Raw genomic sequence first — 20,634 nt, 5'->3', positions numbered from 1 at the left:
TCTATGAAACACCACTGGCAAAGCTTACCCTGAGTCAATCGGCGTGTCTTCCCTGCACCCCTAATGTTCAAGGGTAAAACAAGGGGGAAAGGGATGTGCGTGGAGGGACATGCCACCCGATTTTTACCCGAGACAGTGGAGGGTGAGGTGGGTGTCAGGGAATGCTTGTATGCTAGTTTATGTACACAAATGAGATGAGAGAGAGAGACAGAGAGAGAGAGAGAACTCTGCATTCCCACCCGGCCTCCGAGGATCCAGGATCTCACCAGGGGTAGCAGAAGCTCTGCTTTTTGACCCTCTGACAGACCTGGGGATGAAGCGACCCGATATTCTGCTCCAAGAAGAGCTCTGAACTCAAGGTCAAGGGTAGCATCTCCGAACATGCAACAGCGCTGCAGGGTTCTCGAGCTGCCAAGGGCACAGCCAAGACCCATACTGTCTGGGACAACTTGGACGCTGACCAGCCCCGTGCAGACCCCTCCGAGAAGATGTCAGAGAAATCATGAGCTCTAGAACCTTCCTTGCATGAGCCCGTCCCTGGTAGCCCCTTGAGGACAGAACCAGACATGTCTCTCTTGGGAAAAAGAGGAAGCACAGCCTTACTTGCAAAGCTTCCTGGGAGCCCAGAACTTTCGCGTAGAGCTCACAGAGTTTCTTCATCCTGCGTGAGGAGCGGGGGAGAAAAAAAAAAAAGTGAAAACAAAGAACAAAAGGAAGGAAAAGAAATGCTCATCCCTTCATTCAAAGACCCTGTGAGCTATCGCTTCCACGAATTGTTTCATTTTTATTTTTCCAAACAAGGCACCTTGTTCTTTTTTAAACCTTTTTAAAAAATATGTATTTTCTTTTTGAGAGAGAGAGAGACAGAGTGGGGGCAGGGAGGGGCAGAGAAAGAGGGAGACACAGGATCCGAAGCAGGCTCCAGGCTCTGAGCTGTCAACACAGAGCCCGATGCGGGGCTCGAACTCATGAACTGTGAGCTCATGACTGGAGCCAAAGTCGGACGCTTTAATGGACTGCGCCGCCCAGGCGCCTCAGCAAGGCACTTTGTTCTATTTCAAATGCCTTAAATCTACCAGGTCACAAATAGTATTAAGGAAGATAAAGTGATACACGGCCTGCATTGCTGGGGGCACTGGGCAATTTGTTTATTCATTCCAGAAAACATTGTGCACCGGGGCGCCTAGGTGGCTCAGTCGGTTAAGCATCCAACATTGGCTGACGTCATGATCTCACTGTTTGTGAGTTTAAGCCCTGCGTCGGGCTCTGTGCTGACAAGGCACAGCCTGCTTTGGATCCTCAGTCTCCTTCTCTTTCTGCCCTTCTGCTGCTCTCTCTCTCAAAAATAAATAAACATTTTTAAAAGAAGAGAAAACATCGTGTACCTCTTAAGTCGGTCAGCCTGCTGAACGCTAAAGATTCTGTGGGGATCTAGGGGCGCCTGGGTGGCTCAGTGGGTTAAGCGTTTGACTTCAGCTCAGGTCATGATCTCGCGGTTTGTGAGTTCGAGCCCTGCGTCAGGCTCTGTGCGGACAGCTCAGAGCCTGGAGCCTGTGTCTCCTTCTCTCTCTCACAGTTTTTATGTGAGTGATCTCATCAGACCCCAGCCAAGCACAGTTCTGGCAACAGTCACAGAGGATCGATAAGAGATGGGGAAGGAATGTGCCATAACGTATTTCAGGGGCTCTTCGTTGGGAAATGCACATCAGTGGCGATGTGGGCAGAAATCACAGGCAGCGGTGAACACTGACTACTGGAGGAAACTGCCGTCTCGGAGAAACTCGTCCCTCTGTACCTCTCATTGGCCATGTCACGCGTCACTCATGCACGACACACCAGGCTGTCTTGCCGTGCAGTCATTAGTCTACCTGGTTATCTCCTTCCCAAGTACATTTTCTGCCCCTGGGGCTATGTCCATTTCTGTCTTCAAGAGAGCCCCTTGCATGGTATCTTATGTACAATAAACTCAGCAAGCGATCATCTGAATACTTGGTTCTTCTTTTTTTTAATGTTTATTTTTTAAGAGAGAGAGAGAGAGAGGCAGAGTGTGAGCAGGCGAGGTGTAGAGACAGACGGAGACACAGAACCCGAGGCAGGCTCCCGGCTCTGAGCTGTCAGCACAGAACCCGACGTGGGGTTCGAACCCACAAACTGCAAGATCGTGACCTGAGCTGAAGTTGGACACCCAACTGATTGAGCCACTCAGGTGCCCCTTGAATACTTGGTTCTTAAATTCTTGGCACTGGGCCTTTATACAAAGACCCTCATAATCAACACAGCGCACACGTAGCATTGGGAGCGCGCATATTATTAGGCAGAAAAGAAGGAAAGGAGAGAGGGAGAAGGAAGGGGGGAGGGAAGAGAGAAGAGGCATTTTTTTCCTCACCTTTCATCTTTGGTAAGACGTGCCAGTTTTCTGGCTTTGTGGGCGAGGATAAATCTAAAACATACAAATAAGAAGAAGGGGGGAAATTAATGGCTATTTCCATTCTGGCCTCACTTCTAAGAAAGCCACACAGGTGCGTTGAGTACAACTGAAAAGTTGGTCAGAAGAAACAAATTATATACTCATTTGTTTTGTTCAATGTTTTACTATTTACATGCTACATCCTGGACATTGACAAGCACATTCCAGCTTCTGGGATTTGAGGGACTCAACACAGATGACTGGCCATAATTCAGCCTAAGGGAATAACTATGATCAACCCACCTCCCCTCTACTCCCCATGGTTGATGGCCAACAAGAATGAGCCCTTGGGTCTCAAATGGCCATCTAAGATTGGAGCCTTTCCAACTTCATCCAGCCCCTTGCTCTTTGATTCTGTCCCCACAATGGTATCTCCCTAGGGCCCAGCCTCCTAAAATCTGCCTTCATTTGTAGCTCTATGATCGCCTTCAACTTAACAGCTGGCTTTGATTTCCCTGATGTCGCTCATGGCTTTCTTAGAAGCAAATGTGTATATATCTTAGGGCCCATGTCCGTTTTGGCTGCTTCAGGTCACCACCCGTCTGGGCGGGTTCTGACTCCCAAGACATCCCCTATATGTGCTGCTTTTCCCTGCCAAGCAGAGGACTGGACCGGCCTTGGTTCCTCTCTATCGGGACTTGGAAAATCTCAGCATCCCACCTACATACCGCGAATACCCATTTGGCATCCGCAAGAAGCCCTTTTAGTAAAACACCCCACATCATCTTTATTTTATGCTTTCACAAAAGATAGGCCACCAAAACATAGCTACCCCCAGCACTGAATATGAAGCAGAAAATGGATATAACAAATTTTAAAACATTTTTAGTATCCATTGGAACACATTATTCTTCTTTTTTAAAGACATTAAGAATTTCTCTACTGCCAGCTTTGGAGAATAGTGCCATTGGGTAAAAAAGTATTTAACAAAGTTTGGGGCACATTCCTGAAGAGCACGGGAATATTCTGTCAACACCCAATAGCACCCGCACCACCACAAGCATGCCTTACCCCATTATGGCGGGATAGGTGCCGTCAGGCTTGGTATCATCCAACGTGTAGGCAATTGGAGCATCCTCTCCTTCAATAATCATGGTCCCACAGTAATCTTGGGGAAGAGCAAAATGGAAAAAGATATTCATCACCCTGTCAAACTACCCATAACAGTTACTGCAAAGCACACATTTTCAACTTAAGAAGCCCTAAGGCCGGGGTGCCTTGGTGGCTCTATCAGTTAAGCACCTGACTCTTGGTTTAGGTGCAGGTCATGATCTCACAGTTCGTGAGTTCGAGCCTTGCATCGAATCTCTTTCCCTCTCTCTCTGCCCCATCCCCGCTTGCGTGCACGCTCTGTCTCAAAAATCAATAAATAAACTTAAAAAATTTTTTAATAAAAATTTAAAAATTTAAGAAAGAAGCCCAAAGGCCAGATAGAAGATGTTACACTCTCAATAATGAAGGCAAACCAAACTGATGTCAAAAGGAAGGGTGAGTAGCCAACATTTTGTGAAAAATCAAACTGCAGACACCTCTCTGCACAGAATAAAGCAATGTGATGTTATGAATGAGTCCAGGCCACACTTCAATAAAATCTTATTTTCACTCTAAGACTGTGTCCTGTCCCATTTCCTCTTTCATAAGAAACAAGATAAACCCAAAGATGTGTTAAAAAAAAAAATACTAGTCAATTATTGTAAAATAGAAGGGACTGAATGTTCACATTTTGGGGGGAGCCACTTAGTCTAAGCCAACCAATTCTTCATTTTCTGGAGACAGGGCATAGAGGACATGGACAACTAAACCCCAAAGAGTCCCAAACCCTCATCTGTTACACGATCAAATGTTCTGGAAGAACTCTAGAAACAACGTCAGCTCCTTCTGGGCAAAAGTGCTTCTCTCATTCCCTTCCATCATTTCCTTGCAAATCTGAGCTGGTTTGAACAAACTTACGGTGGATCTGAAACAAATGTTGTCTAGAAAATGCCATGAGAGGGTTTGAAAGGGAGAAAGAAAGAGCAGAGAAAGGACTTCGAGGGTAGGCACCGCCCTCAACCTGTGTGTGAGCAGACACGCCTGAAGGCTTTTTTGTACCTGCACCTCCTTTTCTCTCTCTCTCCTGCCACATTCACCCCGGCTGTGCCCCGCCGTGAGAATCAATGTCCCAGTCAGCCCCTGCACTGAGGGGTCCTTGCCTACCACTCAAGGGTGCGGGGACAGGAAAAACTGAGAAAAGCTGAAGTATGGGAAGAAGAAATGTCTTTTTTTTAATTAATTCTTTAATGTTTATTTTTCTTGATGGAGAGAGAGAGAGAGATGGAGTGTGAGTGGGGGAGGGGCAGAGAGAGAGGTAGACACAGAATCGGAAGCAGGCTCCAGGCTCTGAGCTGTCAGCACAGAGCCCGATGCGGGGCTCGAACTCACGAGCCACAAGATCATGGCCTGAGCCAAAGTCGGACGCTTAACCGACTGAGCCAGCCAGGTGCCCCGGGAAGAAGAAATGTCTTATGTCCATCCAAGAACTCCAGAAGATTTCAGGATACGAGAGAAACAGCCAACGAATCCTCTATTATAAGAAGCCAAGAAAGAAAAGACAAATAGGACAGGATGTGAGAAGAGAAAAGAAAGAGGGGCACCTGGGTGGCTCAGTCAGTTTAGAGTCCAACTCTTGATTTCAACTCAGGTCAGGATCTCGCGGTTCATGGGTTTGAGCCCCGAACTTGGCTCTGTGCTGACAGCGCGGAGCCTGCTTGGAATTCTCTCTCTCTCACTCTCAAAATTAAACAAAAAGAGAGAGAGAGAGAAGAGAAAGAGTGTGCACTGATGGTGTGCAGGTCTGCTGGACTGGACAGAGGGGTAGAAGACATTTCTCTGAAAGTGGTAAGTACCATTCTCGGGGAGAAAGGAGTAGATAGTACAGCTATCGGACATGAAAAAGAGGAATATTCAGGATAACACAATTTAATGGAGGCTTTCTGAGTGTGGGCGTGCGGAGGGAGAAGTTAGGAGAAAACGATCACACTCATCTGAAAGGATAACTGAAGTTCACCAAGGACAAGATTAAAGGAAAAATAATGAAGAATGTCCTATCAGATATCAACCATATTGTAAAACCACAGTCATTAAAACAGTACAGCACTGGGGCGCCTGGGTGGCTCAGTTGGTTAAGCCTTTGACTCTTGACTTTGGCTCAGGTCAGGATCCCACTGTGGGCTCTGTGGTGATATTTCAGAGCCTGCTCGGGATTCTCTCTCTCCTTCTCTTTCTGTTGCACCCCTGCTTGCTCTCTCTCAGTCTCTCTCTCTCTCTCAAAAATAAATAAATAAACATAAAAAAAAAGTACAGCACTTCATAGGATTGGATAATATAAATAAATATGCGCTCTCCAAAGTGGGATGTGCGCACAGAGATTGAGCATCTAGATAGTGGAGGAAGAGGTTCAAGATTCTCATTTTTTAATCCGCCATTTCAAAAAAGTCTACTTCTGTATGTTTTATAATTATAACAATGCATTTTCCAGAGGTCCATGTACATAATTTCGGAATCAACAGATACACTGGTCATCAACGTTTACAGTTTTTTTTATGTATTGGGCTCCAAAAAATATCTGGAGCCCAGCAACAAAGACAGGGGAAAGGGTTACTCCAGAAAAGCCCACGTATATATACCGGAGTTCCGTAGGCTGAATACATCATAAACAACCTTTAAAGATAATTTGCAACATGGATAGAAAATACTTGCAAAATATTTGCAACGTTTACAGAAAAAAGCTGAACAGGCAAAGGATAAATAGATAATTTGCAAAATAATTTAATATAGCCTCAAGACCTTCTTTTTTATTTATTTTTATTTTTATTTTTTTTAAATGTTTTATTTATTTCTAGGAGAGAGAGACAGCGTGAGCAGGGGAGGGTCAGAGAGAGAGGGAGTCATAGACTCTGAAACAGGCTCCAGGCTCTGAGCTGGCAGTCAGCACAGAGCCTGACGCGGGGCTCGAACCCACGAACCGCGAGATCATGACCTAAGCGAAAGTCGGACGCTTAACCGACTAAGCCACCCAGGTGCCCCAAGACCTTCTTTTTTAAAAAACTTTTTTTAATGTTCATTTATTTTTGAGAGAGAGAGAGAGAGCACGTGCAAGCCAGGGAGGGGCAGAGAGAGAGGGAGACACAGAATCCGAAGCAGGCTCCAGGCTCCGAGCTGTCAGCACAGAGCCCGACGCGGGGCTCGAACCCACGAACCATGAGATCATGACCTGAGCCGAAGTTGGACGCTTAACCGACTGAGCCACCCAGGCGCCCCCAGCCTTAAGACCTTCTTAATGATTAAAACTTACAAATTCTAGGCAACTCTTTCTGCCCATGGGTCCCGTCCCCTTGCTTTTATAAAATCACCTTTTTTTGCACCAAAAAAAAAGGTAATAAAACTTACAAATTCTAGATAAATGGGATATTTTCCTCTGTTGAGCAGCAAAAAGTTGAAAATATTATTAATTAGCAAGGACAGGAACTCTTAAAATTTTCAAACATCTACGTGTGTCAGTTGACTTCAAAATTTCACTTTGACAAATTTCTCAATAGGAAATGGTCCAGGGCACCTGGATGGCTCAGCGGGTTAAGCGTCCGACTTCGGCTCAGGTCATGATCTCGCAGTTCGTGGGTTCGAGCCTCGCGTTGGGCTCTGTGCTGACAGCTCAGAGCCTGGAGCCTGCTTCAGATTCTGTATCTCCCTCTCTCTCTGACCCTCCCCTGCTCACGCTGTCTCTCTCTCTCCATCTCAAAAATAACTAAAACGTTAAAAAAAATTAAAAGGCAATGGCCCTGTGCAGATTTGCAGAGTTATCTGAAGAATGCACTTACTGCAGCCTGGTGGGGAATAGCGAACATTTGGAAACACCTGAAATGCCTTTTACGAGCAGACCTATGTGGTGGATTTGGATGGAGCTGTACACTGACATACTGTGTTTTCAGCTGTTGAAATGATGTAGATTTATTTATTTATTTTTATTTTATTTTTTATTAAAAATTTTAAATATAATTTATTGTCAGGTTGGCTAACATACAGTGCATAGAGTGTGCTCTTGGCTGCAGGAGTAGATTCCTGTGATTCATCACCTCCATACAACACCCAGTGCTCATCCCCACGAGTGCCCTCCATGCCCGTCACCCATTTTCCCCTCTCCCCCACCCCCATCAGCCCTCAGTTTGTTCTCAAAAAGAGGGAGATTTAAATGCACTGATGTGGAGAAACGTCTGCGGGGGTACTGTTAACTGAAAAAAGGCAAATATCTTGTTGAGTATGCATCTTCTTTTTAAGAGAAATGTTTTTGGAAAAATATAGAACACATTTGTTTAAAATTATATTTGCCTATAAATGTTACACATATTCTTTAAGATATATTTAAAGTATATATACATATATATATAGAAATTTATATGTACACACATATTTAAAATATTACCTGTGCATATGATACATTTCTAAAGATAGACAACTTAAAGTTTTAGTAGTTGTTCCCTAAGGGGAGGACATGCCATGACATACGTCATAGGAGAGGGACACTTTTATTTTTCTTTGTAAATTTTTCTTTGAAGTTTTACAGATGTACTTCGGTAATTTTTTCGTTTTTAAAAAATGGTTGTTCATTTTGAGACAAGGGAGGGAGAGCGTGAATGTGGGAGAGGCAGACAGAGAGAATCCCAAGCAGGCTCTGTGCTGTCAGCACAGAGCCCGATGTGGGGCTCGATCTCACAAACCACGAGATCATGGCCTGAACCAAAGTCAGAAGCTCAAATCACCATAATTTAATATCGTAGAATTTCAGTACCGATGAGAGGCTGCTTGGAGGTGGCAGAGGGAGAGAAAGAATATCCCAAGCAGGCTCCACGATCAGTGTGGAGCCCGATGTGGGGCTCGATCCCACAACGGCGGGATCATGACCTGAACTGAAATCAAAAGTCAGACTCTCAGCTGATGGAGCCACCCACGCGCCCCAATAATAACTATTTTCACAAGCTTTTGTGGCAGCGTAAAACAGAACTTTACATATTAAAGTATACAAAGAGGCCTATTCCAAGGGACGTTAATTCCACGAGTTTGTGCCAATATATATATATTTTTAATGTTTTATTTATTTCTGAGAGAGAGACAGCGTGAGCAGGGGAGGGGCAGAGAGAGAGGGAGACACAGAATCTGAAGCAGGCTCCAGGCTCTGAGCTGTCAGCACAGAGCCCGACGTGTGGCTCGAACCCACAAACTGAGATCATGACCTGAACCGAAGTCGGATGCTTAACCGACTGAGCCACCCAAGCGCCCCGAGTATGTGCCAGTGTATTTTATTTGAGAGAACTGTACTCAGAATGTGGACGACTGTTTCATACCCAGCATTCTAATAAAACCAGTTACATGCAAATACGGGCCTTTGCACGAAGCTTCCTGGACCTTCTCCTGATAATACTCACCCTTTTTCCTCCAGAAGGGCTCTTTATAATAAACTATGCATTTGATGACCGAACCCAAAGGCACACGAGTGATCAGTTGGTTTCTCATCATCGGCAGAGGGGGATTGAAGTGGATTTTCATGCCCAGAGTAGGAGGAATAGCACTAATCACATACTTGGCCTGAGAGAAAAACAACATGGTTAAACATTGTTCGCAGGTTGTTTTGTTTCTTTTCTTAATGTTTCTCCTTCATGTTACCCTTGGCCCCCTTCGAGTGTCTTCTATCTCTCTCTCTCTCTCTTTTTTTTTTTTTTTAATTTTTTTTTTTTATTTCTAGGAGAGATAGAGAGAGAGCGTGAGCAGGGGAGGGTCAGAGAGAGAGGGAGTCACAGACTGAAACAGGCTCCAGGCTCCGAGCCGGCAGCCAGCACAGAGCCCGACGCGGGGCCCGAACCCACGAACCGCGAGACCATGACCCAAGCGAAAGTCGGACGCTCAACCGACCAAGCCACCCAGTCGCCCCTCTCTCTCTTTTTTAAAGGTTTTATTTGTAAGTAATCTCTACTCCTGACACGGTGCTCGAACCCACAGCCCTGAGATCAAGAGTCACACACTCCATGGACTGAGCCAGCCAGGTGCCCCTCGAGTGTCTGCTTAACAGAAAGACTGGAAGAATCCTGTCAAAACCAAAATTCGCCTTTAGTGTTCCCTAATTCAAACCCTCCAGTGACTTTCCATCACCCCTGGAGTCAAAGTGAAGTTCGCCACACTCACCTCCAAGGCCATGCATGAAATGGACCCCCGTTACAGCTCTGATCTTCTATTACTCTTCCCTTTGATTCTGTCATTTGACCAGCTTGCTGTTCCTTCATCTCACTTCTACCTCAGGGCCTTTGCACTGCTCTTCTGTCTACTTGGAACAGTCTTTCCCCAGAGAGCTACATGGCTCAACCTCTCATTTTATATCACCTCAAAGTGAGGCCTTCCCTGACGACCTTATTTAAAATTGCATGACCAATCTCCTCACACCACCTTCTGGCACACCTCCTTCCCCTTCCCTGATTGACTTTTGCCATAGTACTTACCACTCTCTGGCATACTTTGCACCTTAACTACATATTTGATTATGACCTTCCTTCTTCATTAGAATGTAAGCCATGTGAGGGCAGAGAACTGTATTTTTGTTCCCTCTGCTCCCAATTCCTAGCATAACGCCAGACACAGAGAAGGCACTTGGTGTTTATTCAATATTTTCTTTGGTATCTGATTACATAGGAGCCCAATACAGAGGGCTGACTATCATTTTGTAAATTTGCCCTCTCCTCCAATATTCAGCTTCTTTCCCCGTCTTTCTTTTTTTTTTTTTTTTTTTAAATAGTTTATTGTCAAATTAGTTTCGACTTTCCCCTTCTTTCAGACCCTTGTGGCAAAGGGAACATCTATGAAGTCTGGAATATTCTCGGCTTTATCTGAGCTTTGGTTATCAATGGGACTCCGGCCACTTCCCCTACTTAGGGCTCTTGGTTACCTCATACACCTCATGGTTTAATGTCTCCACAAGGACATTTTCTCCTGTCTGGTCGATGTGAGTCACCGGGCTCTCCAGCTTCACTTGGTCCCCAAGCAGGTCCATTATCCGCTCGCTCACTTGACCTGATCCGCCCACAAATTTCCTCTCCTGGAAAGAAAAGAGGACTCAAGAGATGGGTAGGAAATATAGGGAATGGGTTTCAGTAATTAAATTGCTAGTTTTTCTCGTACGTCTCTCTGTGACACGCATAAAATCGCATTTTGCTGTTGCCAATAGTGTCTTAAAATTTTCTTTAATGTTTATTTATTTTTGAGAGAGAAAGAGAGAGAGAGAGGGAGCACGAGCAGGGGAGGAGCAGACAGGGAAGGAGACACAGGACCCGAGGCAGGCTCCAGGCTCCGTGCTGTGTGCACAGAGCCTGACGCGGGACAACAACCCACGAACTGCGCGATCGCGATCTGGGCCAAAGTCAGATGCTCAACCCACTGAGCCACCCGGGCCCCCGGCCAGTAGTGTCTTTGATCATTGTTTTCTAACCAGTGATTGCTGGCTTTGGACAAAATTACGGGCCTTCTAACCAGGTGCTAGGCCATGCTTTTGTGGATTGCCAGGCTTCACCCTCTGGTGGACATCCTCACCCTGACCCCCATGTCCCGCCTGCCCGGCCGCTGCCGCTGCCTCGTCTCCCCTCTGCACCCTTCTGTCGCGTGGCCGGGTCTGGTGAAGTTCCAGCCGCAGCTGGGCCACTGCTTCCTTGCCTGAGTGCGCCTAAGCCTGTTTTTTCCCTTCCTGGTTTCTCGGGCTGAGAGCCTCCCTGGCCCACGCACCCCCAGGCCACCCCACTCGCGGCTGCAGGCTACCGATCTCCTCCTGGGTCGGGTGCCTGTGGCTTCCGAATGTTCTGCACGGCTGTGCACACGCTTGAGCTGACCGCTTTCGCCTCAATTTTCAGGTCAGTTAGTTGCATTTTAAATCATATTTAAATCCAAGTTAGTTAACATATAGCGTAGTAATGACCTCAGTCAGGAGTAGAATTTAGTGATTCGTCACTTCCATATGTAACACCCAGGGCTCATCCCAACAAGTGCCCTCCTTAATGCCCATCCCCCCCTCCCACCTCCCCTCCAGCAACCATCAGTTTGTTCTCTGCATTTAACAGTCTCTTATGGTTTGCGGCTCAATTAATTTTTTAAAAGACGATTTCAAATAGGCCTGAGAAGAAGGAAAAGGAGAAGGATATAGGGATGAAGGAGAAAAGGATGAGGAGAAGAAGGAGGGGGAGGAGGAGGAGCAGGAGGGAGAACGAGGAAGGGGAAAGAAGGGAAATGGCCACCAAGCAGGTTATTTAAGATCTCTAATTCGCTTCCTGCTGGGCCTAGCACAGAGCTTCATACGATGCTGGGGCTCAGGAAACAAGAATGAATGAATGAATGAATGAACCAACGAATGAACGAATGAACGAAGGCTTGAGTGAATGAGTTTTGTGTGGTGCGTTTGGAATGCAAAGTGCCGGGGCGCCTGGGTGGCTTAGTCGGTTAAGCGTCCGACTTTCGCTTAGGTCACGATCTCGCGGTTTGTGGGTTCGAGCCCCGCGTCGGGCTCTGTGCTGACTGCCAGCTCGGAGCCTGGAAGCTGTTTCAGTCTGTGACTCCCTCTCTCTCTGACCCTCCCCTGCTCATGTTGTCTCTCTCTCTCTCTCCTAGAAATAAATAAATAAAACATAAAAAAAAAGAAAAGAAATGCAAAGTGCCATTTCTGACGGTCCTTTCTGAGTTTCCCAAGAAGTGCCCAAGCTACATCCATCAGATGGTCTCCAACAAACGTACCAAATAACAATCCGATGCATACCCAAATGGAAAATTGCAAAAGTTATGTAGTGAGGCAAGCCTAAACTGAGAGCCACGCTGGCTGCTAGGTTCTCACAGTGTGTCCTGAACAGATCGTCCCTTACAAGAGCCGCTGGGAGCTGCCATCAGGAAGGTCTAAAGTCTACGAGCCCGCCTTCCGCTTCACCCATTGGTGACTGAAAGATGATGCCAATCTTTCATTGAGGCGTGGTGGTTTTCTGCTGGAATGGCGGGGGAGTGGATGGGTACCTGCCCTCCGTTGGTTGTTGAGATGATCCTGGTCGTGCCCCCACACTGCTTCACATACCACAGGAACCAGAGAGCAGAGACCTCATGGGTCTCTGCAGTGACACACAGGTTCACAAAGAGGGTGGCCAGCTGCTTGGCAGATCTGCTCAGGAAGAAACAGGAACACAGTTAGGAAATGGGGGAGGCACTTTCTTCATACTCTGGAAACTGCTCAAGCAATAAATTTAGTTGGCTAACTGTAGCACGGTTTGGCTACACTGTCACTAGAAATTGTCCCTCGAGTCCAGTATTATAAAACATGACGTCAGGGGCTCCTGGGTGGCTCAGTTGGTTAAGCATCCAACTTCGGCTCAGGTCATGATCTCACGGTTGGTGAGTTCGAGGCCCGTGCCGGGCTCTGTGCTGACAGTTCGGAGACTGGAACCTGCTTTGGATTCTGTGTCTCCCTCTCTCTCTACTCCTCCCCTGCTCGTGCTCTCTCTCTTTCAAAAATAAATAAACATTTAAAATTTTTTGAAAAAAATAAATAAAACATGACATCAGAAAGCTTTGGGGAATGAGATTTATTTTCCCCTTCACCAAAACAGCTTACTCAGACTCAGCATCTACTCCATTTTGAGTGCTGCCATGATTTCTCTCCAGATACCAACTCCTCTTCCCGTGGTCCCCATCTCAGCAAAAGGCAATGTCATTCACCCTACTAAGGCCAACACTCTAGAAACCAACCTTAATTTCTCCCTTTCCATCACTCTCCCCCCGATTCAGTCCATCAGGAAGTTCCGCGGTCTCTTGCTACTTCACTCCACCTTCACTCCTACCAATTTAGCACCATCTCTTGCCAGGAGTCCTGTAACTGTTTCTTCTAGACTGGTCTCTCTGCCTCCATTCGTCGTTACCTGGTGTCCATTCACCACATTCAAAGCCAGAAGCTTTACCCACTCCCCACTGTGGTGCTCCTTCTATAGTATAAATCAAGTCATGTCACTCTCCTGCTTGAAAGCCTTCAATGGCATCTTATTAAAACCAAAATAGAATTTGGATCTTTCACCTTTGCCTGCAAAGCCTTAGGTGATCTAACCCAGGCTTACTTCTTCTACCTTGGTCTGTACCCTATTTCTTTTTTATTTTAACTTTTTTTTTTGAAAGAGAGACAGAGAGACAGAGAGGGAGAGAGAGAGAACCTTAAACAGGTTCCACACTCAACGAAGAGCCTGACATGGGGGCTCAATCCCATGACCCTGGGATCACGACTTCAGCTGACAACAAGAGTTGGATGCTCAATTGACTGAGCCACCCCCGTGTCCCCCCTCTACTTCTTCTAATGTCTCTTCAGAAAGATGAACCTTTCTGCATCTATGAAAATGAACTCCAGCTTCCACATACCCAGCACTTTGGCATTCTCTAGCATTTTACCATAGCATAGTGTCCTTAGAACTCTTTTCGCTGTCTTAAATTTCACTGTTTTCTATTGACATTATAATGTGTCCCCCATTATATCACTCAATATCAGTTGGATGACTGAATGCATGAATAGTTATCAGTTAAACATTATTTTAAAATTACCCATAATGCACAAAGGATAGGCTAGGTGCTGTCCCAACCACATAAATAGCCACAGTTACTTATTCAGGTATTTTATTATCTAACGGAAGGCAATCTCAAAGGATGGATAAGGGGAAAAAGCAATTAGTAGAGCATAGATTGGTGAACTTTTGCTTGGGATCAGCAGTTCAATAGCAGAAGGTACTATCCTATCTGGGGGCAGATGAGAAAGTGAATGATCTCATGTAATTCCAACATCTCAGGTATACCTAACACTGTCTAAAATTCACCAGTAGTAATGTGTTCTCTGGGACATCCTTATGAAGAACCAATTCCCCTTTTGGTTTTGACATGAAGTTTGCATGATGTTAATCTGCTCATATCTGAGGCAGACTTTGGCACCTGGCAGTGTTGACAATGGGTGGAATAAATAATATTCATTTCTACTACTGAACTCTTTCATACGCCATGGTTTTTAGTTTTTTATTAGTTTTTTTTAAGTTTATTTATTATTATTATTATTTTTTAATGTTTTATTTATTTCTAGGAGAGAGAGAGAGAGACAGCGTGAGCAGGGGAGGGTCAGAGAGAGAGGGAGCCACAGACTCCGAAACAGGCTCCAGGCTCTGAGCTGACAGTCAGCACAGAGCCCGACGCGGGGCTCGAACCCACGAACTGAGAGATCATGAGCTAAGCGAAAGTCGGATGCTCAACCGACTAAGCCTTTTTAAGTTTATTTTGAGAGAGATAGAGAGAGCAAGCGGAAGAGGGGCAGAAAGAGAGGGGGAGACAGAATCCCAAGCAGGCTCTGCGCTGTCAGCACAGAGCCCAATGTGGGGCTCGAACTCATGAACTGTGAGATCATGACCTGAGCCGAAATCAAGAGCTGAATGCCCAATGGACTCAGCCACCCAGGCGTCCCCAGACTCCAAGGTTTTTAAACCTATTGTAGTGAACTTTCCTAGCAATTCTATAAAATAGCAATTGCCTCCAGGTGTACAAGCCTGAAAACTGCGTCTCAGAGAAGTTAGTGATATGTCGTACACGGTTCGCTAAATGGTACAACTTCACACCAGATTCAAACCTCACGCTTTTAATACCTTGAAATGCTTTATAATTAGCTGACAAGCCTGAAAGCACAGAGTCACCAAAGACCGCATCTCTGCTCTAGTGAGCCTTGACTAGGGGTTTGTAGATTCGGGCCCAACTCACATGCGAGTAACTGACAATGTTTGCAGCCACAAAACCCTGATAGCATTTTTGTGACAGTCCCCATCGATTAGCCTGAAACTGGGATAATATCTATATTGAAGTGGCTTAAAGTTAGCTTTGTAAGATTCCTCACGATAACTGAAGTGATGGCAATCGCTGACTCATGCTTTCTTTGCAAAGGCAACTTGCGGTACCTATGCAAAGCAAACACCCAGACATTCATTTCAAATGTTACTTGAGGGGCGCCTGGGGGGCTCGGTCGGTTGAGGGCCTGACTCTTGATTTCGGCTCTGGTCATGATCTCGTGGTTGGGGAGTCTGAGCCCCGCGTGGGGCTCTGCGCTGCCAGCACGGAGCCTGCTTGGGATTCTCTCTCTCTCTCTCTCTCTCTCTCTCTCTCTCCCACTCTCTGCCCCTCCCTAGCTCGCGCTCGCTCTGTCTCTCAAAATAAATAAATAAACTTAAAAAAAATATTACTTCAAAGTGAAAACATCCTTTGCTGTTTCCTAATGTCTTATTTCTTTTGTCCCTTGACCGGTAAGTGACTTTGGGGGGGTATAAGTTAAGAGGGGTAATAAACAACTAAAATTGAGCAGTAGCCCAGCTAGACAGCCAAGATTAAACCCAAAAAACACTGCTGCGATTCTAGTGATTACTGTTGCCAACTGGGTGGGAAAGAGATAATCCTGGTTTGAGATGGAGGAGGATCTCAAAGTAATTCGCTTTGAAGGGCCCGGCCATTCCTAATCCTTTATTTGATTTACTGTGGGAGCTTTAGTGAGGAAAGAAATGAGAAGAACAGTATCTGAGGGATGGAAGGTCAAGGAAGCTTGTGCAATAAAATTTTCATGTTCTTTGCCCTGTTGACTTTTTAAAAGATAAATGTTATTATATATTTCTACATGAAAAATACATACACCTTATATAAAATTTGGAAAATACATAAAATACAAAGGTGAGGGAATGAGTATCTTCCATATTTCTGCTCTCCCCCCTCCCACAAAAGGTAAGCGCTGGTTTCATTTTGGGACCTTTTTTTAGTTGTAGGTTTTGAAAAGTATATTTATGTAACCTTGACCACACTATAAATTTAACTTGTGTCTGAAAAGTACTTTTTTGTTTGGAAAACACTTTTTAAATGATAGTGACTGGAAGACTGACCAACATTATTCTTGTGCTTTAGTTTGAGTAACGATAGGTTGGCTATTTGGGGGATTACCTCCTTTAAAACCGGAAAATGATACTGCGTAGATCTTGCCTAGGAAAACTTAAAAATTACCTTGTGTTCATACAATCCTAGTATCTCAACGTATTTTATTTTGTCAAGCAACAACCTAGAATATTCACTAATGGGTCAAAGACTATGGTAAAAGAAGTCAGATCTTTATAATCCCAAAGAAATATAATCATTCCCGTCTTCAAGGGGCTTCAAAGCTCACTTTGAGGAGAAAAAAACCTTATTGATTTTTAAAATTTTTATTTTTACATTTCCTTATTACCGAGAGACAGAGCATGAACAAGGGAGGGGCAGAGAAAGAAGGAGACACAGAATGTGAAGCAGGCTCCAGGCTCTGAGCTGTCAGCACAGAGCTTGATGCTGGGCCCGAACCCACCAACCGTGAGATCATGACCTGAGCCAAAATCGGACGCTGAACCGACTGAGCCACCCAGGCGCCCCCTTACTGAATTTCTGAAAAGCTTTTTGTAATGGAAGTTATAAAATAAATGCAGATAATTAAATACTCACTGTACTTTGAAAACCTAATGTATAGAATTTAAAATGTTGAAACTGTATCACAATAAAAATAAGTTGTCTTGCAAACTGCATTCTCAAAAAAGCATGGTAAATAGTCTAAGTGTTTAAAAAGGTATCATTAGGGACACCTGGGTGGCTCAATCGGTCAAGCATCTGACTTTGGTTCAGGTCATGATCTCACAGTTTGTGAGTTCGAGCCCCGCATCGGGCTCTGTGCTGACAGCTCGGAGCCTGGAGCCTGCTTTGGATTCTGCGTCTCCCTCTCTCTCTCTGCTCCTCCCCTGTTCACTCTCTGTCTCTGTCTCTCTCAAAAAGTAAGTAAACATTAAAAAGAGTAAAAAAATAAAAAGGTATCATTAATAATAGGCATTAATTTCATGACAATAAAAGGATGTTACCATTTCAGAACTGGCTGCTTTATTTTTTTATTATTTTTTTTTAAATGTTTTTTTTTTTTTAATTTTTATTTATTTCTAGGAGAGAGAGAGAGAGAGAGACAGCATGAGCAGGGGAGGGTCAGAGAGAGAGGGAGTCACAGACTGAAACAGGCTCCAGGCTCTGAGCTGGCAGTCAGCATAGAGCCCGACGCGGGGCTCGAACCCACGAACCGCGAGATCATGACCTAAGCGAAAGTCGGACGCTCAACCGACTAAGCCACCCAGGCGCCCCAGAACTGGCTGCTTTAAAAGGTTGAAGATATAGGAGAAGCACAAAGATGTTTATAATAGAATATTAAATTTTTTTAAGTTTTATTTATTTCGGAGAGAGAGAGAAAGAAACAGTGTGAGCAGGGGAGGGTCAGAGAGAGAGGAAGACACAAAATCTGAAGTAGGCTCCAGGCTCTGAGCTGTCAGCACAGAGCCCGACCCGGGGCTCGAACCCACAAACTGTGAGATTGTGACCCGAACCGAAGTCAGAGGTTTAACCGACTGAGCCACCCAAGCACCCCAGAATATTAGATGATAATAATAATTATGAAAAACTGGAGGAGACCAAAATGTCCATCAGAATGATAATGGATAAATGCATCATGGCATTCACTTTCCATGGAACATTCTGCAGTCATAAAATATGGTATTTAATGAGGCATTTTTAATGACATGGATAAATGTCTGCACTGCAATATTAAGTATCAAAACACATTTTGATGGATGTCCATTGTTTTTGCATTATATATACAGTTTCCTCTTTAAAAATGAGATCGTATATCATACAGTACAGACTCAATGACAGCCTGTTTTTTTTGTGTGTTTAATATTATAAAGTTTTTCAAGCCATTAAACATTTTCCTATTACATGATTAAAAATTTTTTCTTGTGCGAGTATGCACACAAGGGGGAGAGACAGGGGGAGAGAGAGAATCCCAAGCAGACTCCCCACCATGGGCACAGAGCCGGGCACAGGGCCCAAACCCACGGACTCCGAGATCATGACCTGAACTGAAATCGTGAGTTGAACACTTAACCCACTGACCGCCCAGGCGCCTCTACAACATGATTTTAAAAAGACCAGAGAATTCCATTTTTTGGATGCCCCCTTATTCATTTAACCAATCTTTTATTTTTGGACATTTAGATGTTCTCTTTTATTTTTAATTTTTTTTTAATGTTGCATTTATTTCTGAGACACAGAGAGAGAGGCAGCATGAGCAAAGGAGGGTCAGAGAGAGAGGGAGACACAGAATCGGAAGCAGGTTCCAGGCTCTGAGCTAGATGTCAGCACAGAGCCCGATGCAGGGCTCAAACCCATGAGCTGTGAGATCATGACCTGAGCCGAAGTCAGACGCTTAACCGACTGAGCCACCCAGGCGCCCCTAGATGTTCTCTTTTAAAAATAATGCTTTGAATCTTCTTCTCTCTCTCTCCTCTCCCTGCATGCCTTTCTCCTCCTCTTTTTCTCTTTCCTTCTTTAAACTAAACTCTACAAAGCCGAATATCTGTATCAAGAAGCATGTAAAGGTTACCTCTTTCGTTTCTGTATCTTAGATTCAGATATTCCTGAACACTTGTTCTCATTTTCAGTTATGAGTATCTAGCTCCCCTCCCCAGTGCCTAAAAAATGAAGACATCACGGGTGCCTCGGTAGCTCAGTCAGTTGAGCGTCTGACTTTGTGTTTCTGTAAGTTCGTGAGTTCGAGCCCTGCAGCAGGCTCTCTGCTGTCAGCACAGAGCCTGCTTGGGGTCCTCTGTGGCCCCCCTCTCTACCCTTCCCCTGCTCTCTCTCTCTCACAAAAACAAATAAACATTAACAAAAAAAAAAAAAGAAAAAAAAGAATGAAGACATCAACCCCAGAACTGAACATATTCTCAACTAACGCTGTTTATCATGGAAGGACCCTCTCCTTGAACACGGCTTCCCTATCTTTTGTTTTGTTTTTTTACAAATTCACCATGTGCTTGGACGCTTACAATCCCCTCCTTTTTTCCTGATGTCCAAGAGCAGTGAGGCCTGTCCATGCTGTCTGTCTGGATGGCCTCCACAATTCGTATCTAGTTCCCAGCTCTGCCAACCAGAATGTAATGTCTGACTCCTAAATACTTGCTTCCAGTGCTACATGTTTTTCAAAAAAAGGGGGGCGGTTAGTCCAGGCCTGCATATTTCCTCTACAACTGTGAGTTATCTAGAGAACTCCTCTAGAAGTTGTTCTTTAAAAAAAAGTTTTTTAACGTTTATTTATTTTTTGAGACAGAGAGAGACAGAGCCTGAGCGGGGAAGGGGCAGACAGGAGGAAGTCACAGAATCTGAAACAGGCTCCAGGCTCCGAGCTGCCAGCACAGAGCCCAACATGGGACTCAAACTCACAAACCATGAGATCATGACCTGAGCCGAAGTCGGACGCTTAACCGACTGAGCCACCCAGGTGCCCTTGTTCTTATTTTCCTTTTTTAAAAATTTACTTACTTATTTTGAGAGAGACAGAGATACGTGAGTAGGGGAAAGGCAGAGAAAGAGGAAGAGAGAGAGAATCCCAAGCAAGATCCACACTGACAGCACAGAGCCTGATGTGGGGCTCGAACCCACAAAACCGCGAGATCATGACAAGAGCCAAAACCAAGAGTCGGATGTTCTGTCGACTGAGCCATCCGGGCACCCCATAAATTGTTCTACATAAAGATGGTGGCACCTTCTGGTCTGTTCTGAGGACTCTGTGGGGGTAATACCTCCTCTGTGATGCACAGCTACTTCAAAGATGTCTAGGGGCGCCTGGGTGGCTTAGTCGGTTAAGCGTCCGACTTTCGCTTAGGTCATGATCTCGCGGTTCGTGGGTTCAAGCCCCGCGTCAGGCTCTGTGCTGACTGCCAGCTCAGAGCCTGGAGCCTGTTTCAGTCTGTGACTCCCTCTCTCTCTGACCCTCCCCTGCTCATGCTGTCTCTCTCTCTCTCTCTCCTAGAAATAAATAAAACATTAAAAAAAAAAAAATTTAAAAAAAAAAAAAAAAAAAAAGATGTCTAGACATCTTTAGGACCAAAGCCAGTTTCACAATTTCTCAGCATTCCATGGGGCCAAACGGTGTGGTTTGAGACACAAAGCAATTCCAGAGCCATTGAACGGTGCTGCTAAATAAACCTGAAAGAGGGTCGCAGTAGATCTGT

The 20,634-nt window shown here is 45.0% G+C and overlaps 1 protein-coding gene across 1 annotated transcript in view; it reads right to left on the bottom strand.

Moving 5' to 3' along the window:
- The window catches only part of MAOB (monoamine oxidase B), a 103,204-nt gene that overhangs the window by 9,588 nt on the left and 72,982 nt on the right, over window positions 1–20,634 (bottom strand). Inside the window, exons 6-11 of the mRNA XM_039251925.1 lie at window positions 12,533–12,674; window positions 10,434–10,583; window positions 8,926–9,085; window positions 3,479–3,575; window positions 2,387–2,440; window positions 604–661 (exon numbers count right to left, since the gene is read on the bottom strand). Of these exons, the coding sequence (XP_039107856.1) occupies window positions 604–661; window positions 2,387–2,440; window positions 3,479–3,575; window positions 8,926–9,085; window positions 10,434–10,583; window positions 12,533–12,674 (661 nt within the window). The remainder of the gene's footprint in view (window positions 1–603; window positions 662–2,386; window positions 2,441–3,478; window positions 3,576–8,925; window positions 9,086–10,433; window positions 10,584–12,532; window positions 12,675–20,634) is intronic.

The sequence above is a fragment of the Hyaena hyaena genome, unplaced genomic scaffold, assembly GCF_003009895.1.
Source record: "Hyaena hyaena isolate Hyena2069 unplaced genomic scaffold, ASM300989v1 scaffold_402, whole genome shotgun sequence".
NCBI lineage: Eukaryota > Metazoa > Chordata > Mammalia > Carnivora > Hyaenidae > Hyaena > Hyaena hyaena.
The sequence above is the reverse complement of the archived record's forward strand: the minus strand, read 5'-3'. Positions and strand labels throughout refer to the sequence as shown.